The 27,606-nt window shown below is 36.1% G+C and overlaps 1 protein-coding gene across 10 annotated transcripts; it reads right to left on the reverse strand.

Moving 5' to 3' along the window:
• Nucleotides 1–2,734: 2,734 nt before the first annotated feature.
• On the reverse strand, nt 2,735–27,022 carry LOC123760052 (dymeclin). Of its 10 annotated transcripts, none has more exons than XM_045745472.2 (14): nt 26,935–27,022; nt 25,635–25,697; nt 25,376–25,420; nt 23,714–23,947; nt 22,169–22,315; nt 21,887–22,014; nt 14,547–14,733; nt 12,945–13,072; nt 11,234–11,422; nt 9,030–9,337; nt 8,202–8,315; nt 7,076–7,270; nt 6,546–6,794; nt 2,735–5,339 (listed from the first exon to the last, which is right to left on the reverse strand). In XM_045745472.2, exons 4-14 carry the CDS (start codon nt 23,851–23,853, stop codon nt 5,139–5,141), a joined length of 1,986 nt encoding a protein of 661 aa, XP_045601428.1. In that variant the 5' UTR covers nt 23,854–23,947; nt 25,376–25,420; nt 25,635–25,697; nt 26,935–27,022; the 3' UTR covers nt 2,735–5,138. The 10 variants fall into 10 exon arrangements, with proteins under 10 accessions (XP_045601428.1, XP_045601420.1, XP_045601422.1 ...); XM_045745464.2 differs by having other exon boundaries at nt 21,887–22,017; XM_045745466.2 differs by having other exon boundaries at nt 21,887–22,017; nt 26,962–27,011.
• Nucleotides 27,023–27,606: the final 584 nt, after the last annotated feature.

The raw sequence follows: 27,606 nt of genomic DNA on the forward strand, positions 1-27,606 counted from the left end.
GTCTCCCTTGTTTTTATGGCATTACAATACTTGCATAAATAATATGCACCATTTAAACTTTTGTAAATTAATTTTGCTAAGGTAAAAGCTGTACCTTAATGATGCTTGAGTGAACAGCAATTTATAACCTTTGATTATAAAGATTATAAGTAAACACCCATTAATTCAAGTAATTATCAAAAGAAAATGCTAAGCCATTCTTGCAGAATATTCCAGAGTTCTTGAATCATTCAGGATGTCAATTTCACTAGGACCTAGGAATGTGTGACAGTACAATAAGTAGAACATTGCAGCTCGATGAAAAGCCTACGAGTTAATCTCGTGTGGTCGCTTTGTAACCTGGTTGGTGATTTCTTCCCCCACTTATTCCAGTAACATTTGATGGTATGTAATCGGTTACTCTTCTAATGGTTATCAATCTAATTATGAATGACAGGCTAAATGTATTTAAATAATAGACTTTTGGGAGACTTTACAGGAATAAATTTTGCTTTTTAGCAAAGAAGTCTTCTAGATTATGGGAGGCAACACCAATGTGATTGGGAACCTAGCAAAATTTAACTGTGATGTCTGCTAAAGATGAGGTGCAACCATTGTTGATCTTCCATCACCACAGGATGAGAAGGGCTAGACTTCAGCTCTTCTGAAAACTATACAAATTATGGTAATGCTAGTTCTATAGGAACATTGCACCCTTGCTGTATTGAAATTTTGAGTTTTAACAAAATTTCCCAAAAATGTATCATTTTCTTCAATAACTTTCATTAGCATTATCACAATTTGATATGTAATAAAGGAAAAAATTATAAATGTTAGAACTGCATATTTCGTATTATATTTGGCACAAGAAAATGGTAACTCATTATTTACACCATGAGAATTGAAGCAAATATGAAATTAGTTTGGCATATCTATTTTAATGGCAAATATAGTAGCTACAAGTATAATTTAAATATTAACTCTTGAAAAAGTAAATGATAATTAGTTATGTTTTTGTATTAATTTCTTAGAACTCTTGTAGTTGTGTTAAGTCAAAAAGAGATGCTCAATCAGGAAACCCACAAGTATGCTTAAAGGAAATGCTAAATATATGTACTGTTGCTGTTAGGAATGGTAATATTAATTTACAATAACTGACACATTATATTAATTAATAGAACATAGAGACAGAGTGGTAACACACTCCATGTCATGTAAGCAATTTCATCTGGGTTAGAATCCTGGTCAGGGAGGATTTGCAAATGTCAATCTTTTAATTGTGCCTTGAGGACCTGGTTGTAAATCAATCAGCAGGTTGAGTTCCATTGAAAATAGCTTGGTAATACTGTATGAAGATCAGAAATAAATGCCATCTTACTGTGATATGCTTTGCTTTATATTAAGAGCACACAGCACTTACGAGGAAGAAGGTAATTGACACTCTTCTAACTGGCGATGGGAAACGGCTCTGGCGAGGTTGTGTATTGGCCATACTTGCTTAATTCATGGTCACTTGATGGAGTGCTGCCCTGCTCCTTATTGTCCTAATTGCAGTGTCCCTCTTATGGTTGTGCATATCCTTGTTGAATGTCCTGACTTCCGGGATGAGTGTGTGTCTTGTTTTCCGACAGTCTCCCGCAGTCGCTTGTCCCTCGATAGTATTCTTGGTGACTCGGATACTTTTGACATCGTTCACCTTATGAGTTTCTGTTCTCGTATTGGTTTCCTTGGTGATATTTAGTGCCCTCTGATTATCCCTCACATTTGATGGGGCTACATAGCCTTCCCGGTTTGGTGCCTTCTTTTGATAATTACTTGAGACTCTTCTTCACTTTCACTGAATGCAAAGTACTCTAGTAAACAATCATGAGTTCAACACTAACAATTATTCAAGCATGTTAACACCCATAAATAATAGATGAATATTGAGGCTGTACAACTGAACGTACCCACGAACTTGATTTAGGTCATCAGGGGTACAGGTTTGATTCCATCATAGTCTATATTTATTCATAGTTTTATCTCGTTATTGTGATTTTCATTGTACCCATTAATGGGATAATGCTTAAAATAAAAAATTAAATGAAGGCCAAAAGAAGCTAGATACCCAAATACAAATACCCCGTACATGATTCATACACAGCAACACCAAAGTGTAAATGATATATTAAAATGAATATTCTAGCTCTAATTCTTCTGTATTTCAAAGTATTGCTGCAGCATTAAGTAACTACACATGTTATTAATTTGAACTTCATATTTTCAATGCAAATACTAAAATTTGCTATCTTGACATTGGACATCTTTCAAATGCATTTCTGGAAAAGTATTTTCATAGAACAAATTGTTTATCTGCAAATTACATTTACAGTCATTCCATACTTCATTATTTATATGGTAACCATCATATTTGTTGTGTGTTTTGGCCTTTGTGTCAAGTCTCAAGTATTCACTGAAGAACAAAGTTAATAAAAATTCTTGTTCATGAAAAATAGAGCTTTAAAAATCTTGTGGTAAAGTATTTGCATTCCAATTTCTTCATATCAATTTTGTGGACTGATTTTTTTTTAGTATGAAAAGGATCTGTAGGGTTAAGAGAGCACAGATGCCCAGAGGTTAAATAATTATGACATACCCAGAAAACAATGATTTTGAACAGACATATCACAGGTTAAAGTGCTAGGAGACTAAAAATTCATCAATATAGTCAAAATTCTCATTGAGTATTATAAGCAAGGATTAGTTAATATAACACTCAAAATTAAATTTTTATATTAGAATAGCAATTTATCACAACATAACCAGTTAAATATAACATACAATTTTTTTATTTTTTTTTTGGAAAATGAATGTGCAGTTCACTGTAGTATACTGCACTTAAGTGGAAATAATAGGCTATGATAAATACAATATATATATATATATGTTCTATGAAATTCTTGATATTGAACAAATAAAAATGCCTTGTATAGCTCAGAACACCTTTAAAAAATTTCATTACATGCACGGACATTTTTAAGATTAACAAACAAGAAATACCCTTCTGTTTGTATACTAGGTCGAGTACAATGTTCACTTGATAAAGATGGATGTCAGTCTAGCATTTTTGTGCAAAGAAATGGTACATATAGGCTCATGAGAGCTAACAATTTTAAGGAAATTGTTCAGTAACCATGGTATTTAACTGGCATACAAATGGAATACTTTGCTTTGGATATGGTTATAAGAGGTTGAGGCAGTTTGCTGTTAAGTATTATTCATAAAAAGTTGGAGAAACAAATGAAACATTGAGTAAAGGTGTCCTGAGCAATGTAAAACAATAAGACCAATGTCCGTAGTTGTCTTTCATGTTTTAAACACAGACTGAATACTTGAAACAATCCACTGGAAGACCATGATGACCAGTAAAACCAAGAAATATGCACTGCATAGGGTACCTAACAAAATAACATAAAATAAAAATGAAATTTGTTCCTTGAAAAACACAGTTGCATGTTGAATACCCAGAATATTTACAGTACACTCTACTGTACATTAATGACAGCAAGAGCTGCCATCTAATCTGTCAGCATTCAAGGGGTCCTGCATTAGGTTAATAATAATTGCACCTCAAATGATTTAAATCATAATAAATACCACTCTCAATACACACTGGCAAGATCCTTTACATCAAGTGATACTGGCTTTTAACAAGTACTTTACATTTTTTATGCAATAATTTGTATTAACCCTTAAAAAGTATGGCTATCATAATTGCTACCTCGCCTAGATGAGGGGAGGGGGGGAATTTTCTACTTTCGTGTACAGGAGGAAGATGGGTGATGGTCACAAAATGTGTAGTTGCTGACACAGTGGTGAAGGGGTAGAGGACTTGGATGGCTTTTATGTTTGTTTCTTCACTTTACTTTAGACAATGTTACAAATAATTTACAGAAGTGACTGAATACCATACATAGACTTATAATGCAATATGTATAGCTACATTGCACATAAACCTATTTTTGCCACAGCTCAAAGGAAGTGTCTCGCAACTAACTCCATTGCTGCTGTTCTGTCTTTGAATATAAGCCAGCAATAGATTCAAATGCCAATGGTGAAAGCCAAGTTCTGATTTGAAGATAATTATAGGCCACTAGTACAAAATCTCATCACCTATAAAGCAATAACAAAACAATAACAAATTGTTCAGGAGTCTAGGTTAACTCCATTACCCCCATATAGATGTACTATAGCCATATTCACATACAGTAATTTGTATACAAAACCAGGACAATGTCTAAAATTAGCAAATGATGAAAACCACAGTGGCCTAGATCAACATATGAAGGCAACCGCTTTTTAAGGGTTGAAACAAAAAATTCTGAATAGTATTAAGAATACTAAACATTATTTGTAATACAAAGATACACAAATTTTTGCACATGCCAAGTAGATTACAAAATTATTTTGTAAAACTTTTTACAACCCAGTACAGTGTACGCCATCAGCTACACATATATTTGGACCTTGTTTGGTTACGTAATATTATTTGGTGATGTAACAACATGCAAGGTTAAAGTTCAAGGTCTCAAATCCAAAAGAAAATAATTAAATATAATATATAGCAAACGTGGTTAAATATTTTAATTAACCCTACCTAACAATACTCTCCACTGATTTAAATATAAATACTGTTTCTAATCAATAACTGTCATACAAAATTTCTAATTCAATCACTAATGACTTTTCTTTAAATACAATAGCATTATACAAAAATTTACCTTCAAACTGCAACCCTACCTACTTTACAATTATTGAGTGCAATTTTTGTCCCACTAACAATAAACCTTTGAAATCATAACAAACACACAACATAAAGACATGTACAGTACATCAAAATGAAAAAAAACATAAAAGTCAATCACCATTTGGCTAGAGTTTGAGGTTGAGAAGAATCAAATATCTGGCTAAAGTTTGGTATTAGCCATCAGCCTGAGAAGGATCAGATTCCATTTGGCTAAAGTTTGCTATTAGCCATCAGACCAAGAAGGATCGGATACCATTTGGCTAAAGCTCGCTATTAGCCATCAGGCTAATAAGAATCAGATAGCATTTGGATAAAGCTTGCTATTAGCCATCAGGCTGAGAAGGACCAGATACCATCTGGCTAAAGTTTGGAATTAGCCATCAGGCTGTGAAGGATCAAACATACAGATGCACTTTGGGTTCCAATAAAGCCCTGACTTATGGTATACCAGTGTCCATACATATGGAATGAAAAATTCCTCAGGCTCATTTTCCTCTACATATTTGAATTTCAACTCTGGGAATTTTTTTAAACGGTCTTTCGGTAAATGAAGCACACCTTGCTGAATCACTTCCTGCGGGGGAAACCATTGAATTCATAAATATTCATATATTGTACTTATAATTACAATTAAAGTATTGTGTGTATATATATATATTTTAGTAATATTTGTGGATAAGAAAATCTTAAAATTCCTAAAAAAATAAATATATTGTTAGAGGCATGCTCAGTTCTTATATTCAGGTCTGGTGGTAGATTCCTGGAATTCATTGTATAAAAAGGACTGATAAATAGCATGGGGACTCTTAAAAAGTATGGAGGAAAAGCTTGGACACAAGTGACATCCTGCAGATATTGCCTCACTTCACATGGGAGGTATTAAAGCATTGGCAAAATTACAGACTGGCCAGATTAACATCAAACATTATTAAGGTTTTCGAGAGGGTGCTAAGAAGGTAACTTACTGCATTAACAGAAAAGTGAGATTTACAATCCAGGTAGACATGGTTTTAGAGCTGGAAGATCTTGTCTATTTTGATCATTACAATAAATTTATGAAGGTACTAGAAGCAAACCAAAATGCAGATGTTCTATACACAGATTTTGCAAAGTGTGTTTGATGACTAATACTAATGGAATACTAATAATGTGATAGCTATGGGAATAACAGGTTAAGTAGTGAGGTGGATTTTAAGTTTTCTAAAAGAATACAAAGTATGCCAATAAATCAAACAAAATCCAACCTAAGCTGGATTTTTGTACAAGGGTGTCCTAGAAGGTATAGTCCGTGCATTGTTACTTTCCGCATCTTACAAGATAGACAGAAATATTACGATCAGATACAGCATCAACAAGGTCTTCCAATATTCATCAGAAAGCAATATTATGTTCAACAGTGACAAATTACAATTACTTCAGTGCAGAAAACACTAGAAACTTAAAAAGAGTACAAGATATAAGATCGTCAGATCTCCTAGAAAAGAAATGAACAAGTCGAAGACCTTTGGAATAATAATAATACACTGTACTGTAAATTTACATACAATATACTACTGTTGAAATTCACTCGTGATCTTCAAAACTGGATACTATACCTACGGGAATCTGCATACACATGTACCACCAAATCTAGTCTCCAATACTGCACACAACAATGGCTGCCTGTAATGCATATCTTGTTCTGTGAAGGTAAGCAATTTTCAAAATGTGCTTCAATATTAAACTGAATTCTCAACTTAGCAGAACAGTTACATAATACAGTAATATTTCTACTACATACCTGCACGTCTTGGACTCCAGGATCTCTTTTAGTTGTCTCCAGACGACCCATTAGATATGAAAGAACCGTTTCTATATTTTGTGTCACATCCTGGAAATTGGGATGTGTCGAGAAGGGATGGAAGAGATGTCGTTTGTAAAGCAGCGTGTAAACCAAGTTGTGGTTGTGGGCCAATTGGTGAGTCAAGACAGAATTCAAAATTTCCAAAACCATGCGGAGAACTTCTTCCAGGACACTAACATCACTCAGCTATGTGAGAAAACACAAGAGTATTATCACTAGAAATCACTATTATTAACATTACATTAACTATTATTATTACTATTATTATTAATCACTACATTAACATTTCACAAAACCTCCCATGAGACTAACTGAACTTTCATCATATAAAATAAAAAAAGGCACTAAAAATGTAGGAAACATTCAAGGCATGATAACTAATGGATTTGAATTGTGCATGTGTCATAATACTGGGAAGAAAACGATACAGAATGAAGTCGTTTAACAAACTGATGAAGCTAACTTACAGCATCTGGCATGTCATTCTCAGACTCTTCAAGAAGATCTTCGGCCATTTTGATTGTCTCGCACAGACGGGCATGTCTCTTGCTAAGGGTTTCAAACAGACTAACAAGACGCTGACACACATATGGATGGAGGGACCTGAACTGGCTGGACATGTTGGCCAGGGCAGCTAAACAGTTGGTATGCAGGTATTTGTCCTATTGAAAGGGCACTTAGAATTATTCATCATATGTATCTTGTACAAGATAACAAAAAAATGCATACTATATGATACAGTTCTAAGACACATTCTGAGTTTCACCCAATCAGGGTGAAAGAAACTGCCCATCTGTTTCCGCCTCCTCCGGGGATCGACCCCAGACCCTTGGACTACAAACCCTGAGCTATGTCCACTCAGCCATCAGGCCCCCATGTGGCACAGAACATAGAACAGGTTGGAAACAATGGCCCAATATGCATAATGTGTGTTTGGAAAGAGGGCAATAAACTTTAAAATAAGGAATCTACACAGGAATACAGCGATATGAATACAGTAATGACAATCCTTTACAATCATAAATAATTAATAATTTACAATCATAAATAGAGGTGTGGCTGAGTCAAAGGTACAAACAGACATATCTGATATGTAGAGAATGATGGGAGCCAAGTGAAATTCCTGAATACTTCAGAAGTAAATCTTCAGAGGTAAGCTCTGCAGGACAACTGAAGTAATTCAAAATATTAAGGGAGTGAATGTTTAAGAAAAAATCTATTATAATACAGAATAACCTTGAAACCAATAAAAAACTAACATTATGATATCTAGTTGTAAGATTACAATTTACAAGTACAACACACCCAAAATATATGGTAGGTTGGTAGGGCTTTCATATCATTGGTGCTTATTTTTAAGGCTTTATATTAGATATTGTAGGGTGTAATCATAATTGTACAGCTAAAATCTGAATATACATGTTAGGCAATCAGTGTTGTACAGATGAAATTTGAGCACATAATTTGAAAAAAAAAAAAGAAGTCACTGAGGAAATTTAGTTAAAAGAAAGAATTGAGTATGGTAAGTACAACTTGTGATAAAAACAAAGGAAAGACCCCTTTTTTACTTATACACGGTATCTCGCAACTCACCCTCATTTTAGTCATGTTGTAAGTTATAGTTCTGATGACAACGAGGATGAGGAGGCCACCAAGAGATATGTCGCTAATAAGCCGCTCTGTGTACCAGGTGATGTTCTTTAGGGGCTGTGAAGACGAGAACCATATTATTCATCATCATCATCATAGGGAGGGAAGGAATCCAGGGGGAAATATTGTAAGTGTAAAATATTCAGTGCCATCTGATCTTTCTTAAAACCTACTACACTAAGTAGAATTTTGGAATCTAAGATGCAAGCAGTACTTTATACTATTTTACAGATTAGGTGCTGAATACATCAGTATCATTTGAGCAATCATTCATACTCTCAAGATAAGGTGCTTCCACTGAGTCCAATTCATTGTCCACATAATGTGGTATCCACACGAGTATCACACTTTCTCATCAGCATCAACCATATCTGTCCTTCCTACTGCATTCTCCTCCTCCTGCCCTTTATATCACTCATGAGCCCTTTATACACAACTTTCATCTATCATTCAATCCAAATGATTATATCACTGCAATAAAAATAATTCAATGCTATACATTAATTTCTTACTCAAGTTGAAGTTTATTCTATGGAAGTCCAGATGCAACGCAAGAAATAAGATCACAGCCATACCTTAACTGTCAGAATAAGCAACAATAAATTTAAAAGAAGCTTTATTTTCATATTAAAAAATGTCTTTCTACCATGTACCTTTAACATAAATATGCAAAAATACAAGCTATATCACTTTTAACAATACACACACATTATGAAATAGTGAAACATATATACATATATATACTGTATAGTCTATAAAATCATTACTTACAATATCATGAATTGTTTTGTTGAATGAATCATCTTCCGAGAGAATGAGTAGTATGATAAGTGACATATAGATGTGATGAGAGGTGCTGTCAGGGGCATGGTAGAGAGTATGGAGGATTGGAAGAATTAAACTCTCCATGTCTGTCCGGGATAGCACATAGGTGCGGAAATCCTCATTCTTGTGAAGGAGGAGATACAGGAGCAGCGTTGTTTGGTCGTCATGCAGGTGAATATATAATGTCTTGTACAATGTGGCAAACTCTAATTTGAATGTTGCAGCTGCTTGCGTTGGTGTGCTCTCTGCAGGATCTGCAAGACGATTCTAGTTAATTATATGTCAGCTACAAAATATATAATTTTTTTAATACAAATATTTTGATACCATAATACTGTACAGTGCTACAATTTGTTAAGTGTTCACTCGACTACAAATGAATATATATGAAAAACTTCAAATTAGTACACTCAGTTGCTCCATCATACATCTGGTTTTGTCTGTTTTGTGATAAGGATCAAAAAATTAACTAGACATGTAAGTTTGGGAACCAGGGCTGAACTGGTATAAGAAAGCTAACAAAAACACAGCCAAAAAGTTATCCAGCTACCAAAGGATTGTCAAGAGCAACTGAACAAGAAGAAACAGATGCCATATCTCACTGGATTCAGGGGAGATGCTGTGAATCCATCACAAAAGCATGGTGCACAAGGGACAAAGCCACACAAACAAGAAGCTGGTGGTTCTACGTGGATGCAAACAAAACCACACAAGGAACACTAAATATACTGGAACCCCACTCAAAGGAGACCATGACCTGCATCTGCAAGGCCCCTGATCAAAATGGTAAAGGTCAATTTGCATGCACATTCGATACTCCATGACAGTGGACTGCTGGGAGGACTGAAGCCCGAGAAGCCACACAAAAATTAAAGGCCTGTGCCCAAAGCCACAATGAGACTGGGGAAAGCCAAGAAAATATAGCATCTGGAGCTAGGTTACCAAGACCTCTGTCCGTACCCCAGAGAGCTAGGGTTAAACAAAGCCAATTGCACCCTTATGAATGAGCAAAGAAGTGACCAGATGTATCCTAAACACAACAAATGTGCAACACAAGGCACTGAGCCAAGTAGTGTCAAATGCAGTAGGATTTTGAAAATTAGCAAACCTGCTAGTGTACAAGCAACCAGGCACAGAAAAGATTATTCTGGCCAACCAGTCTGATAAAGTTAAAAGACTTAAGGTTGGCTTCAAGGTGCTACTACATTGAGAGTGAAGTAGGAAGACCAAGCAAAGGCCATAGGCAATGCTAGATTACCAGGCAGACATACACAATACCATGGCAGAAAATTAAGCACCCACATTTGAAAATAAAGGAAATCATGACATTTTGGTCCATCCTAGACTATAATGAAGTTGTGTAATAAAAAAAAAAGTGGTAGAAAAAGTCAATACATAAAGGAAGAATGTGAGATGAAAGACAACAAGAAGTAAACCATAGAAGTTAACAGGCATAATGAAAACTGCAGAAAGCCTAATGATGAAGAGAGAGAAATGAGACAGCAACAGAAGAGAAAGAAAACGAAAAGAGGAGCTAAAGCTATGTCAGATTATGTTTGTTAAGCAGATTAGAGCATTTAACTATGTACTAAGATAGGCAAGAGTCAACAGCACCACAGCCAGGGCTAAGGTTCATGTTGGGTATCTTGTGTATAACAGCAAGTTCGACAAGATGGCATCATGTGAAGAGTGAAGACAGGAAAGATTATTTTAGAAGACCAACCCATAGGATGATTAGAATCCCTAACATGACAGAAGAGAGCATTATTCGTATCTGCAAACTTAACATTTCCTTTGTGTTCTTTTAGTCTATCAACAAGAGTATGGCCAGTTTTACCAAAGTATTGGAGAGAACAAGAGGACAGGAAACAGAACAAACAAGATACTCCAACTTGACTGCAACAGATACAAACCAGAGTTGAACATGATCATACCTTTGGAAGTAACCGAGTGGAAGAGTCTCACAAATGTAAAAATAAAGTATGTACGTAGTAGCTTCTGCATGAAAATGTAGAAGATAGCCAGCCTTACTCTGAATACACACACATTTGCTAGAATCAAATTTAAAATCACAAGAGCAACAGTCAAATGAGAGAGCTACAAGCATTAAACACCATTGTATAAATAACTAAACTTTTATATACACACACCATGGAAGTTCTGTGCATGCAGTAGTGCTTGCCGGTAAGGATTTCTTGTAGTACGATCTGCGGTATAGTGGTTGGCTAGCACCAAAAGCAGCAGCACACTCTGTGATGCTAAAGGAGACTCGGGACCCTTTTTAATAGACTCCTCTCCACTCCCAACTAATCCCAAGGTCAAAACATTCCATAGTCCAGCTGTAGAATAGATAGGAAAATTAATTCAAGATTACTGTATTCAATATAGTGCACCTCAAAAATCATGGCCACAATCGGGGGTCCTAGGTTCGATTCCTGGGTGGGACAGTGTTAGGCACGTTTTCTTTTACCTAATCCCTCTGTTCACCTAGCAGTAAATATGTACTCAGGAGTTAGGCAACTGTTGTGGAGTTGCATCATGGGGATGTATGTGTGTTATTACCAAAGTGTAGTTACAGTATGAGAGCTACCCGCTAGTTGTGTCCCGTCTTCCCAGCACTCTGTCATATAACATTTTGATACTATCGATGGTTTTGGCCTCTACTACTTTCTCACTTTCTCTTATTCCAACCATCTTCCACTCTGTTTGCAAAAGAAAACTTTCTAATAATTTTTTGGCACTTTTGTTTCTTAGCTTGAATTTATGACCTCTTGTTCTTGAAGTTGCCAGTTTCAGGAATTCCTCTCTGTCAATTTGGTCTATTCCTGTTATTTTTTTGTAAGTGGTGATCATATCACTTTTTCTTCTATTTTCTAGTTTTGGCCTATTTAATGCCTCTAGGTTCTCTTCATAACTCTCGTCTTTCAGTTCTGGAAGCCATTTTGTAGCATATCTTTACATCTTTTCCAGTTTATTATGTGCTTCTTGAGATATGGGCACCATACCACAGCTGCATATTTCAATTTTGGTCCCATAAGTCATGAACGATTTCTTTAGTATTTTATTAGCCATGGTGAAATATTGTACTAAATATTCACACACACACTACGTACATTCGTGGTGTATGTAATGTCCAGCATGGTCTGACCTATATATAAATACATATATTTATACAGTATATAGTTGTAAGAGATGCTGAGTATGAGAGAGTCAAATCATGGACATCTCTGCTGGAGTGAGCATGTAAGATCATCATAATTGTGTGTTACAAAATAATAGTCTTAATTATTAATCGCCAAATGAAAACCACATTATGGCAAAAATCATGCTGTACAAAAGCACTTTACACAGGGGCTAATGGGGCAGATTGAAATAAGGCAAGTAACTCTTAATTTAAATATAAGATAAGACCTTTACAGAGAAAACCATGAGAAAGTCTTTGGAGCAGGGCAATGGAAATGAACTCGCATCCTGAGTCACCCCAATGTACATATTGCCCACTGGACCCTGATGTGCTTAAAAGTTACAACCTGAAATTTACCTGAACTTATAAGTAGTTTGAAGGCACTGAGCTGAAACTCAAATCCAACTTTTACATATTACCCGCAAACACTCAGGCGTAGAGAGTGAAGCTCTCCACCAAACACTCCTGCCAAATATAAGTTTGATTTGGCAACTCCATGCTCCAAAGATTTTGTCAAAGATATATCATCCTATTTCGAGATTTTCATTATGCTGAAAGTCATTTTCCTCTCAAGCATACTCCTGGCAATAAATCACAATATATGTCACATTGTGTTTAAACTTAACATTTAATCAAGGAACAATGTTGCAGTCTGTAAAAATAGGAATACAACATACAGGCTAACCCAAGTACGACGCTGCCACCTTCATCTTTAACAGGAGGCTTGTCTTGAGCCATGAATCGTTTCAACAAGGTTTTGACAAACAGACAGGCATGAATGGAAGCACGGCCAGTCATCAACATTCTGTAACAAATGCAGAAAATAAAACTTAATAAGAACCACGCAGAAAAATTACCCCAAAGGAATTTTATAATTAACAAAACCAGCTTCGAGCATGGTGCAAAGCTTTCTCCCGAGTGTGGCACTTAGTTGTTCCATAAAGCAAAATTCTGGTGGTTCTATGGGCAGTATCTGCTACTAACAGCAAACTGACACACTGCTCTAGCTTAGATGATAACTTTTCAGAATATTCCCAGTAGGTCATATACGTGTTAAGGAGACATTGAAGAATACTCACCATTTCAAAATGTCTTCTAGGTGGTTTATTCCAACCAAATCAAAATGCCTTCTAGGTGGTTTATTCCAACCAAATCAAAATCCTTCCAAACACTATTTGGACTACTGAATGGCCCACCTAGCTGTAACCCTTCAAGCCAACAAATGGTAACACCTAAACAATAATAGGTAATAAATTCATCAGGCATAAAAGGCTGGATCTCACTCCAAAATAATACCGAGATAAAAACCATCAAATCACCAGGATCTTGCCGTGCTTGACCCGGATACAAGGGCCTCAATGGCTCCCTGATCCTCCCCCACCTCTTCCAGGTGTATCATTTGCTGGTCTTAGGCTCCAGACTAACTAGTGACGACATATGAACCAGCAGCTCCCGGAGTGCTGCCATCTGGTGGTGGCCAGCTGTAACTGGGTGGGTTCAAACTAACTACTGGGTTGTTTGCAGAGTTGTTTGTTACTTCATTTCTCTTTTATATATGACCTTTTTAGCTTTACTTTGCTTTGTTTTCTGAATGTTTTACTTAGTGAGGGTGATCGTAAAGAATCCCCTGCTCCCTGCGCAGAAGCTATACATGTATAAGAGACTTGTGCGCAAGCACACAAGAAAAAGCCACTTTATAGTATGAGCCCACTACACAATGTAACTATCTAAGGATAAAATAAGTAACTGAACTGAATTCTGTTCTGTGACTGCACTCAGTTGATCTGAGTACAGTCAGGAATATGTAATTAGGTTTGCAACTGATGTTGCAAAGGTGCTGCATCAAGTGGTCAAGGGTAGTAGTATGGCAGTCCATTTGGCAGTTTAGAGAGAACCATTTGGGGGTCCTTGTGATACCAAGTAGCACTTGGAATGGCCTTGATTTTTTAGGAATGAATTTACTGGCAGTCATATTCTGAGCTGAATGAGTACGAGTATTCCTGGGGGTCTCCCAAACACCATCACAACCCCAGGTTGTTTCAAAAAGCTTTATGATGATCCACTTTAGAATCACTTTATTTGCCATGACTGTGCCAGACCCTGCCCATTGGGACTAGCAAGATTTTGCCTTAAGGAGCAACCAAGCACTAAGTCTCAGAAATACAGATGGAACACTATTACAACTTCATGTTGTGTCATATGCTAAAGCATCCATGCACCATATAAATATGGAAAATCATGAGGTTTAACTCCATCGTCATTAAACGAATTATACATACTTCAAAATAGTTAAGTAGCAGAGCTCTCCTGATGCAAAGACCAGGGCTGATGTGAGAACTAGGAGTGTGGTTGTGGCTTCATGGTGGAGTGAGTATGTGAGGTCAACTAGAGGTACATCCACTATGACCTCAACAAGGCTGGTCACCAGATCCTCCACCAGAGTTGAGTTGTCTTTAGGGGTTGTATCTGATTTGATTGGCAAAAGTATTAGTAATTAGAGATGTCTTCCAAGCTGGCAATTAATGGATAAGACCAAAATAACTACAGTACATGAAGGCAAATTTCCAAAAAGAACATTTTTAACTATCACCAGTAGGCTCTAGATTTGTTCGTACACTTGAAACAACATACATGAATGTTGGTTAGGAAAAAATGTAAGAGTATAGTCACAAACATGAAAAAGTCAAGAGGAAGAGCAGAAGTAATGGAGAGCGAGATGCATTTTTAGTGTTATAAACATTGAAGCCAAGAAATGAAAATGTCAGGAAAAATACAAAAGTAGAAAAGTTAGTAAATTATAAGACAGGACAGTTTATAAAGATAAATTGGTCATATTGAATGAATTTATTATAATGTAGTGGGGTTAAGAGTGAATGTGAGGGAAGAGGAGAATGCCAAAAAGAACAAAAAATGACAATAAGTATTGAGCGTATAAAAAGGGTGGGGGATTAACTTTGAACAATATAGAGTAAGTGGTAGGAAATAAGGCTAGATGGATTCACTTTCTTGAGAGAGAATGGACAATGATGGAGATGTAAAACTGAAATATGAATAAGAGTAAGCCCATCAAAAAATTGGATGAAACAAAAACACGTGTCCAAATAATTGCCGATTTTTTAATATACACAAGTCCAAATTTTTTCACATTTTGGCAAACAGTGTTACCAATGACTAAATGAGCATATAGTCAATATTCTTGAATGGCCATCATAAAATACAGATCTAACATTTCCTAGCCTTGAAGCCCCCTGATGGCCATGGTCCGTGTCAATCCTTCAGCGACGAAGTGTAACCGTACATGACCAACAGCTGCCCTTTGGCTACAACAAAGTGTTAATGATAGGCTAACAGCATCATCCAAAGCCTCACACATAAAGGGTTTCAGTGTTTTTCTGTCAACAGTCTTACCACTGACAGCTCTTCCTTTCGGCTTACAAACTCCATGATCTGCTTGCTTTGCCTTTAAGTCGGAAATAGATGTACCAATCGCTTGCCTCTCATAATTCCAATTGTCTTCTTATCCATGGTAAGGAAGTTCCTCGTATCCTTACCACTCTTTCCAGATGACATGGTTTCAACTTGCAAATAATTATATTATACTGTGCCGACATACATGGAAAGCACAGTATGTGTACACACACACACAGTAGCACTATGGATACCACAGAAAAAGCTCCTCTGTACAATTTATAGTACAGAACAAGCACAGTGAAACATTTCTAAAACACAACAAAATAAATAAAAATATTCATGTACACTGGCACTATCGAAAGCCAAAGGAAAAATAAAAATTTAATAAACATATGATCTGCAGGAAATTACTACAATATACCTGTATGCGACTATCAATTTCACCACGGCTGTTCCAAAATCCGAATCTGAACTTCAAAACTTAGGGAGGGGAGGGTAAGGGCAGGGGGCATCTGGTAGCGATTTTTTTTTTTTTTTTTTTTTAAAGAGGAGTCCGTTATATATAAGTTCAAAGTTTGCAGATTTTGAATTATTAAATTTGTGCTTTGAAATTTGAATTATTAAATTAATGGTGGCATAAAAAAAATGAACACAATAGAAGTATCATTTCCTAAATTATATACCATCCAGTAATTGTGATAAGGTACAAGCAACTACAGTACTTACTGTATTGGTATATTGCATAAATTCAAAAATCCAATGCAGCAAACTCCATACTGGTCTAATATACAGTATACAAATAATGCAGTATACTGCATGTCAAATTCACAAAACCTGATTTTATATAAACTCGCTGCAAACTGTATTAGCACAGCCTCTCTCTTTTTAAAGTTCGGGTTCATCCATTTAATTTCAGCAATCCATTTTCTACTTACATCAGCATCCTTGAAGAGATGGTTGAACTTAGAAGTACACAAGGATGGTCCCTGTGAAGCTGGCTGGGATGAACAGAGCATCACTTGTTTTCCCATAGATAAATAATCTCCTGCACAACTTTTTTTTTTTAAATGTTTCAACTGTGCAAACAGGATTGGAGTTCCTATTTTAGGCCATGCTTATGCCACAAACAATTAAATATGACAAGATACATGGTCACACATGATATTTGCCTGTGCATGATTGCTAACAGCATCAAAATGGTACTAAGTGCAAATAAATAGATGAACAGGTCTATATCCTGCAAAAAATAAACAAAATTGACCTAATTTTTATTGACTTCCTAAATATAGGTGAACAATTATACACAATTTGGCTGTTATCCCACATATAAATTCAGAGGACATAGACACCTACACAATGCTGGAGGAGGGGATGTTTATCATTAACATATTCATGCAGCTGCAGTTCATTACACCACCAATACACAAAATGAAGCAAGTGTTCCTACCAGTTGTCTTAATACACAGCTTAGGCAAGATAACCTTCGACAATTTAAACACATTACGGTCATAGGATTTACAGCGCCTAACCAAAGAGGAGATATCAAATGTGCACCACCTAGCTGCAGGTTGCAAACAATGTTCCAAGGATGGCATGGATAGTGTGCTCAAGGCTTATTTTTAAAGCACAAAAAGTTAACCCAAATGAATCCTATACTTGTAAAATCAGGAAAAAAAACAGCGTTGAATGTAATGAAATGCCATTTTCTGGGTGTAGCCCCGGAGGCTCCATGAAGCCTGCGGGGCTCCTCCCAGAAAAATTGCTAAGCTCTTTTACTGTTCACACAGATCCATCAAACACTTCAACTCAGGAATGGAAATAAAGCCCTTAGGGCTGGCCTTTCTGATATACTGTACAAAGAAAATTTTGCAACGTACACATTTAAATTACTTTTAGATAAAAGTATAAAATTACTTCACAAAATTAAAGAGCTACTGGAGTGAGAAATACAGCAGAAGATGGTGATATTCAATGAGAAGAACAGGTGCCATTATTACAATTAGCAATTACTTGAAAGTTGGAAAATAAACACACCGTATTGTATTACTAGAAAATATGAAATGTTGGCAATATCATATTGTAGTTGATGAAATCAAGAAGGAACTATATAAATTTAAGGGAATCAAGTTTCTGAAAGACCAAAGATGGGCTGGAAGTTATAAAATAATTCAATATACTACAAATAAGCAAGTACTACATGAAGGCTTTGGAAAACTGCACACATACTGTACTGAAATGCTCATTAAATAAATCTACATAAATCACATTTCTGTTGGAGGATCATATTGAAATAATTTCTGCTAGATATTTAAGTGTATGTCCATGTATGATATATCTCTAGATAAGACACAGACAGGATTATAGATAGTCTATTGAGCATACTATGTGTGATGTGACTATACGAGCCAACAACTTTCTTAAAAATGTGAGGCCTACCTTTGTAAATGGTTGTGAGACATGGGTGTAGAATAGCAGTATGGTGAGAAGGCTGCAATCTGTTGAAATATATTTCTTAGGAAACAAATTAAATGAAAAAATAGCTTCGACTGATGATGAAAAAGCTTCTGAGCAAAACACACTGTTCATCCTTTAGGCAATGTCATGCTGTGCCCATGGACAGGAAATCTACGTGTAGATTATTCAGTATACTGTACAATTATGATTACGTGTTATGCCATTATTATAACTTTCTCTTTTGCAGATAATGTAGTGTAATTATTATAAATTTCTCTTTTGCATATAATATACTGTAATTTTGTGTAAACTCACTCAATTATAAATGAACAACCATTTATGAATACCTTTTTTTTCCATGATTTCCATTTAACTATGCACAAGCAGGAGATGCAAAAACTTCACACTGGTGCTACTGGGATCTCTTCAAACACTAGTGTGCATTGGTGCACAGAATGACCCCCGAGAAGGCACATTCAAATAGTCAAAATGACTGTACTGTACTTGGTTTGAAAGAGACTGCTAATTAGTGCTCTCATTAATCCCTAGTTTTAGGAAAAATTGCCAAAGAACAGCAAAAATAGTGGAAACCAAGGAGAATTATCCACTGCCGACTCTGATAATCTGGTTATTTACAGAGTCCAAAAATACAGTACTAATACACAATCAGTCTGAATACACACTCACAAGCAACATCTAATAATGACTTGAGCAAAGTACACAATGAAATCATGTAAAGATAGACTGTAACTCATTTAATTTAATGTTTTGGTTTTTGCCAGCCTGAAGTTTTTTTTTAAACAATCATGAGTACGTATGATGAATCTGTGTTTCTAATGCGGGCATAAACAGGGTACCCAGTTAACATGCAAGTGATGCCACATGGTAGCAGTAGATTTAAAAGCTAGGTGATAAGCAACAACACTCCCTGGAAATCTATTTGATGCAAAGTATTGCTCGGAAGAGCTTAGAGTGTAATTGAATGAGCTTACTCTAGGAAATTTCAGGTTAGATTCATCTTTCTCCGTTTCCTCTGCGACAATATGAATGGATAGGAACTCACAATGAAACCACAATGTGATATATCTATAATTTTTACATTACCTACATCAATGTGTGTGCTGATTACATGTAAATACAGTATTGAATCGAGTTCCAGCTCTGTGCCTCCAAATTGCTAGTGGGTTCGGGCAGACTCTAGGTTGTGTAACCTTTAGTATGTCGTGGTCCTTGAGTTAAAGTGCATGACAGGCATAACCCAGAATGCTGGTTCGATCCTGTTGTTCCATTCCAAAGATTTTCTTATGAATAGGAATATTTGAAAAAGATCCCTATTGTACTACTATGGAATAATTATCTGCCCTGATTATGCATCATTCTGTCCATGGGCATAGGGCCTTGCCTGAGGGAGGAACTGAGAGGCACAGCTCAAAGAATATGGGGTAAGAAGAGTAGAGGCAAAATCATAGAAAGAAGCAAAGAGCAGAGAAAAGAAAATACAGTATGAAATAAAAATTGGTTAATATAATATACTGTACGATGTATGTACAATATTATCAATTTAATCTCGTCTTAATCTCTCTATTTTTACCCAATTCTGTATCCGTTATTAATTTTATACAACGAAGGCGAGCTCTTCTTGGGCATATTAAATTTTCACAATGGCAAATTTTATTGTAGATTATAAAGCATTCAGCCAATTATCTTAGTGACAAATCATTTTTTTACTGGTGTACAATTTAGAGATATAGAATTGCGTTTTCTTTCACAAGTAGAAAGAAAACGTATACCAAGAACCAGTTTACTACTACAAATCCTTGGCTATAAAAATCGATTATATATTCAAGAATGTCTATACTGTTAGGGGTAAACAACCATCTCACGACTATGGAAATATAAAATAATTGTCCTGGCAGATACTGTACCTGTACTATCTTCCTGTTGCAACAGCTCAAAACATTGTTCCTCTTACGTAACCCAGTAGCCAAGTGTCATCTAAAACAAGTGCATATTATGCAGACAGTAAGTCACAATTACGTGGCTGAAAATTATACACCCAACTCATACATCTGAAAAATAAAGGAAGTGACAATGTTTCAGTCCATGCCAAACCATTATCAAGTTGTATAATAACTTTATAATGGTTCATTATACTGTAGACCGAAATATGATCATTTTCTTTATTTCTAGAGTGTCTAATATTCATATTACTATATATTCCTTATGAAGATCATTTATATAGACAATGAACATTATTGGCAGTAGTACCAAGCATTCTGAGGCTTTGCAAGTAATATTCCTCACGTCCAGTTCAATGCCCCTTATCACTGTTCATGTCTTTCTGTTAAGAATTTTTTCCATCTATGCCACTTTCCGTGTGTGTTCCAATCCCCTTTTTTGGGTCTAGATAGATGCAGTCTGCCCAACTGTCTATTTTATGTAATATCTTTATAGCTGCATCATAAAGCTAAGTACAGTACTGTAGAGTACATTTGTTTATGATCAAACTTCCAGTTCAAAAACCATATTGTCTGCCCATTATTGTAATTACTTTCAAGATATTCCACCCATTTAGTTAACTTAAGAGTATCATTTGTCAATAATATTGCTTTTCAGTTTAATGGCTTTTCTCAGTTAACATTTTTATAAATTGGGACCATCTTTGCCTTTTCCCGATGCTCACAATGTTCCTTGCTTATACAGTATAGATGTTTGGAAAGTAATCTGCAGTAGGTTGCCAAGTTTATGACCTTAGTACCCAAGGTGAATCACCAACTGACCCAGTTGCGTTGCTTCTGCCTAACTTCCTGATCAGTTTTTCACATTGTCTCTAGACATAATTATGTGCATACTCATGCATGTATGTGCATAGACAGTGTATATACTATGCATGTGTTTTATTAAACCATCTAAAATATTAATAGTCTAATTTCAAAGAATCCTTGAATTATTACAAAACAAATCCCTTGAAGGGCGAGACAAAATCTTGCGCAACATCTGGAAGGCCAGATTACTTATTCATTTATTTATTAATATATACAAGAGTTATTTCATTCTCGTAAAACCATTGGCACGCATGGCGTTTCGAGCAGGTCCTTAATCATAATTTTCCCCAGAATACAACCCGCCAAACTGTTTAACAACCAGGTACCCATTCATTGCTGGGTGAACAGAGGCTACAGTTAAGCACTGGCACCCGGTCAACCCTCCCTGACCAGGATACGAACCCAGGCCAAAGCGCTCGCGAAGAGCCAGGCGAGTGTCTTACCAACTGCACCATGGGAACTGGTATTAGATTAGTATTACAATCTCAAAATGCTGTTGCAAGGTAGGAACTCTCTAAAAGTTAGAACTAATGTACAAGCAAATGGTAATAACTTAGCCTGGAAAATAAACAAAGCCACATGCAAAAACAAACTGTATATACTTTCAAGGAAAAGTCAATTGCCCAAACTGTGTAGTGTATAGACACACAAGAGTCTTAATTATGTATTAGGGGAACTTTGCATACCTCACATGGTTTATATGTGGGAAACAGCTTCATGGATACCAACACAATCACACTACTTTTTCCAGATCTAATACTATATGTCATCCAACTGCAATAAGTGACCTATAGAAACAAAAATTCAAAATTATATTCAGATAAAATATACTGTACTGTACTTGAATGCATGTACATTAATAACAAAACATCAAGCTTACATTGAAATATTTATTATCTGTTTAATACAAATAATTGTCCTGAACTTACCTTCTTCTGTGGGTGTAGGGGAAGTCTGAAGAACTTCAATTACTTCATCTTCTGACAAGTGTTGTATAAGTAGCTTGCATACGCAACGAACAATAAAGAGTGCATTATATGCTTGCCATGTAAACACACTGCTGTAGAGAAGGGGAGGCAATGTAACAGCAAGAGGAGGAATAGTGAAATCATGAGCTGTGCTACAGAGGTATAGCATCCAGATATGCCTTCATAACTCATGTATATATAATTACATAGCAAGTAACATAGCATACTTAGCTCACTGCTTACTTATCACACTGTGCTGATGCTTTAAGTTCTGTTGCTCTGGAGAGGAACACATGAATTAGAGATGCAACATTACCACTGGTTGCATGGTTCTGTAGGAGTTCCACATAAAGTGACGTCACAGATTCTTCCAATAGGCGATGGTCTGAACTGCAATACAGTATGTCATCAACAATCAAGGACCCATAATTTTTACTTTGAAGAAACTGAAGGAAAAAAAATGAGTACATTATTAAAATAAGACAGCAGAGGAATATAGGATGGTTTGAAAACGTGAAATTTGACTGGAAATCACAAAATATTAATTAGGACTAACTACTACATAAAAGTAACAAAAAATTAAAAATATAAAAGAAAACAAAAAACTTTTTAACTCTAAATATAATTTTCTCTCTAAAATGATCTATATTGCACTGTACATGGCACTCCTGTTCGAACAGAACTCTGTGTACTAGACGATAGGATACAAAAAATAAAAAGTGTTCCAGCAGTATGATTGCTATATTTAATTCAAAGGAAAAATAATGTATTATCTGTAGAGTAAGCTTATGCACTTCCACAAACTCACTACCAAGTAATTCTGGCTTCAAAATGAGCAAAACAACAAGCTTCAAAAGCAATGAAAGGATCTGTCAGTTTCAACAGGAGTTCACTACAGTATTTCCAACTTGCATTAATGCTAAGGATATTTGACAGTATAGGAATTTTCATTGCTTGTTGGGTGTGGGTGCTTGTTCCACCTCATTTTGTTAGTAAAGTTGGAAAAGTAATAAAATAAAGCTGTGAATGTAATGAAATGCCTTTTTTCTTGTGTGGCCCTCAGTGAGTCTCTGAGCCAAGTGCTAGTCCAACCAAACCTTCGAAGAGATCCTGCAAGCCTCTGCGACTCACCATTGGATGCTGATTGCCAGGATCAGAATGAGGTCCTGACAACCACCTCTCGCCTCTCTCCATGAGGTGACAGGAGTTTTGGGATCAGAGATGAACCCAGAACCAAGAAAAATCCACTAGAGTGCTTGGTGCATAGCCTGGTAATAGCAGGGCACACAGACCTGGACCCCTCCAGATATACAGCCCAGAAACATTTGGGTCTACAGCCTGGGAATGGCATGGGTAGTTCTGAAGTGAGAGGGTGGCAGGCTGGCTGTTAACCCCTAGGGAGCAAGCCTACCATTTAGTGGTAGTCGGCCATACAATTTTCTTCAAGCACTTATGTTGTGTCTATGCATTCTTTTCTCAGTTTTGGGTCAAGCTCTGATTCCAAGCTTCCCTCGCCTCACATAGTGGGTCAGACTTTTGGTATTGACTTCTGAAGGCAAGGACGAGTCTTGGAGACCTGGCATAATTAGCTAAGGCTTGTCAGTACCAGAGCTAAGTTTGGGAAGCTTCTACTGAGGGGTTCTTCCCAAAAACTGTACTGTATATCATAGGGATGAGATGATGAAAGATGTAGAAAAGTGTGATCATAAGTTGGCAAGGAGTGAAGTGAGTTAATGCAGTCTTAGATAAAAATGGTAAATCTTTAAGATATGAAAGAAAAATTCTTACCTAGTGTCTGGTATTGAAAATGTGAATGATAGGAGCTGATTCCAAAAGGGATCATTGGCAGTAATGATCTCTGTGCTTACAAATCTCTTGAGGTACTGATTGGAGGCCAGCTCAATAATGCTGCTGCTACCAGCCCCCATCTTGTCAAGCTTTTGAGTGCTGCAGTAACTCTTACAATTGTGTAATGTCAAGCTTGAATCACACACCTCATTACAGAACAGTACTGTATATGATCTGGAAAAAATTATAGATAATTACAAAACTAAAAATATCAAATTGCCAACTTAAAACTTAATACATATCGATTAAAATAAATTATAGTGCATGTAGGTCTTTTTCCATGTACGTAGTGTAGTATACATTCACCGTCCCGCCATCCAATCGTCTTGCATCAGATTGCAACTGCATCATAAACTAAGGACATCAGAATATTGTACACTGTATTGTACTGGTAGTAATAAAACACATTATACAGTAATGGTACTAACCAAGGGTTTAATTGTTCCTCCACATACAATCTTAAAATATTAGCTATGTAAGTGTGATTGTGTTAATTGTGGAAAGTAGAAGTTGAGACTTCAGGATGAGTTGCAGAGGTTCCAGGGTTACAAGGAGGTGCAACATGATAGGCTGTAATTCAAAAATTCTTTGTAGCCCTCTCAAAAGTCTAATAGTATACATAGCTCTAAAACTTCATTTTTTAAACTTTTGTCTATAATCTATAAAAATTAGCATACTCTAAGTACTGACAGCAGTTCTTCTCCTCACATACTTTAAAATTTCCTCAAAGTACTTTTCTACCTCTGATATTTACTAGAGTTCTTTGCTTCTCCTCCTCCATTAAGCTCTTTGAATCTTGGAAATCAGCAGCCGTCATATTTGTACCTCAAGACCGTGTTATAAATTTTTCCTCATCTAAATTTTTTGATGCCATAGTAGCAGGCTGTTTCATCTTTTATATAAAATAGAGTAGGGTGAGAAAGGAATTCTTCAATGGCCACAGGATGCACAAAAACATGTTAGATTGGGGGTAACAGGTGCAGAGGTTTCTCATTAAGTATGGGAGGCAAGGAGCAGGGAAGGCAATTGGTAGACTTGTCTTCGACAGTTAAACTGATTGTACACACAAAGTTGAACTGTGCAACAAAGTACTTTATCAAATTATTATTTGTTTAAGCAATTTTTTATCTTATTAAACATCCAATAAGAACACCTAATATTCAAAGTCAAATAAAATTATCATTAGACCATTTTATGCTTGTAGACTAGCAAGAAGCCCTCCTCCCAGGGAATCCCCAACATAGGACCACATTTATTCAAGAGTTGGAGGTTTACAAAGCAACTGTTACTTTTCTGTGGGGCTAAACAGAGGGTTACATATATGGAAAAGGCCAAAGCATGTTCCTGCAAATCTTCAGAGGGTTATACAGGTTTAAGACCTGTATAACCAGGTTATACAGTACAGTACTGTATTTAAGACCTGTTCTTGCCAGGTTCTGAAGCTTACACAAGTGTAAGAATTGCAGCAGGTTCTTGCAAGGGAATTACACAGGTGCAAGACCTCAACATGTTAAAGAAATGGCTTAATTTATACAAAAATAATGAAACTAAAATTTTCATGTTTTATTAGATTATAAGTATGTAATTCAAATTTTCACTCACCTTCCATATGCAGGTGGCCCTTGTTTTGTGCAGGGAATTACATTCCTGTAAAAAAAAATGATTAAAAAATGCATATACTGTACAGTACTTGTGTGAATCTCTATATTGAAGTACTGTATATTGAAGACCTCTATATTATATGAGGAAAAAAAATTGCATATGAAATACCTCCAAAATACAACACTCAATAAAATAAAGCCCAGAATATTATGTGTAATGATGGTAAAATATAATGCAAAACTTGGAAAAATGTGTTTACCTGTTATGTGGCTGCAAGTCTACTGATTATCTCAGCTCACTTCTGAGAGTTGTACTACAGCAACTGTATTGTAAAAACCATATTACAAATATGCATAATTTTTTTGTTTATTAGCCTTCAATTTATTGTATTTCATAAGTTAGACCGATTTATTGCATCTGTAATAAGTGTTATTTTACCCAAGTACTTCAAGTAAGTACTGTACTGTAGTACTGGGACCCAGTATTAAGTTCAGTCAGGTTCGTTCTCGACGCACAATCAAGAATTCCGGGTATGAACCCTAGGTGGGACAGAAATGGTTGGGCACATTTCCTTTCACCTAATGCCTCTGTTCACCTAGCAGCAAGTAGGTACGCAGGAGTTAGTCGGCTTGTTGTGGGGGATGCATTCTGAGAAGGGTCAGTAATTCGACCCTGAGGGGGGTGGGACCTTGATAAAAAAAACCTAACGTGTATGAATACACTCTGGCTTCCTGTCCCATAACAGTGAATTATTTTATATTATTGGAAATAATTTGTATTTACATAACTAGAAAAGATGATGTCCTTAGGTAAGATCCTTTCAATTATATTGTGCACATTTTCAACTACTGAAAGGGTAGGTGATGTTCCATAAGCCATCACTGGACCTGGTCTGTCACGAGATTGATTGATTGATTGATTGATGAAGATTAAGCCACCCAAAAGGTGGCACGGGCATGAATAGCCCGTAAGTGGTGACCCTTTTGAGCCATTATTAATATCAATAGATGATACTGGAGATCTGTGGAGGTGCGAAGGCACCCTGCGTGATGAGAGATGTCTCCCGTGTGTCATGAGAGGAGCACACCTGGCTTATAAAGTAAACCAGGGTGTATGATCAGGGTGCAAATGACTATGTACTCAGGCCAAATCAGTCAGGTACAGTCTTGAAGGAAGAAAACCATTACAACAAAGTAATACGACTGAAGCATTTAGCCCTTGGAGTACCACCTAAGTAACCAAGATTAAAAATATATATAACCATGCTAAGGGGCCAGGTTTCCCAAACAATACCCACTGATAAGAGGAACTAAATAACTATTACAAATACAGAAAAAATAGCAACACAAGGGGGTTAACTCACAAGGTTAACCTAATGACGTGGGAGTCTTCACTGACACCTGGACACTAGACTCACGTCAACAACACATTCCCTCCCCCTTGGCTTTTCTCTTTACCTTTCCGCCAAGATATCCCCCAACACGTCAAAACTGATTACCCTATCTTGCAAGACTATAGTAAAGAATGAGTTAGTAAGAGGACGCGAGGCACACACACACCAATCTTCAAGGTATTTCAGTGAGAACCTCGTCAACTTCCTTGGCCGCGAGCAGAGTGTAAACACGTCGACTGCTCCTGACGTCACAGGGAAGCCTCCATTCTAATAAAAACAATAATTAAACTATGTCATTTTTACTTGTAATCTTCTCATGGCATTTCCAAACTATATGCTAAAAAAAATGTATGTTATTTATACTGCCGTTATCAGTAAGAATGAAATTAATATAAATTATAACAAGTAAGGTTTTTATCATTAATTCTAATCCTATACCAAATATACCGAATATAATTTAAAAATATAAACTTTTTTTTGTATGTAACTTTCTTAGTTTTAAATTAAGCAGTCAAATTTTCTTTAAATTATTTAAAGATAAATTCTTTCTATAGGCATATATTCTGCTAATATATGCCTATATTTATGACCAACCACCATGCAGGCCCAGCGATATATGGGAATATTAATTATTGGTGAACTTATTACCATAACATTCTCTCTATTTCTTAACATTCTCTCTACACTATCACAAAATTCTGGTAAACTGGTCGTCTCTTATTTAAGGACTCTAACGCTCCTCAAGTTCAAGTTCAAGTATGTTTATTGAGATAAGCAATAAATACATCTCAAAGGGATAGAGTAGCTTAGGCTATTTCTACCCCCCTCTACTTCAAGT

This window comes from Procambarus clarkii, chromosome 16 (genome assembly GCF_040958095.1).
Source record: "Procambarus clarkii isolate CNS0578487 chromosome 16, FALCON_Pclarkii_2.0, whole genome shotgun sequence".
NCBI lineage: Eukaryota > Metazoa > Arthropoda > Malacostraca > Decapoda > Cambaridae > Procambarus > Procambarus clarkii.

Excerpts from the sequence above, each read along its gene's own strand:
- LOC123760052 (XM_045745464.2), bottom strand. The coding sequence starts at position 23,853 with ATGGGGGCTGGTAGCAGCAGCATTATTGAGCTGGCCTCCAATCAGTAC. Across the intron at positions 13,073-14,546 it reads TGCTACTTAACTATTTTGAA|AATGTTGATGACTGGCCGTG; the intron begins GTATGTATAATT and ends CATTTGTTACAG. Across the intron at positions 7,271-8,201 it reads ACAACATGACTAAAATGAGG|GACAAATACCTGCATACCAA; the intron begins GTGAGTTGCGAG and ends CCCTTTCAATAG.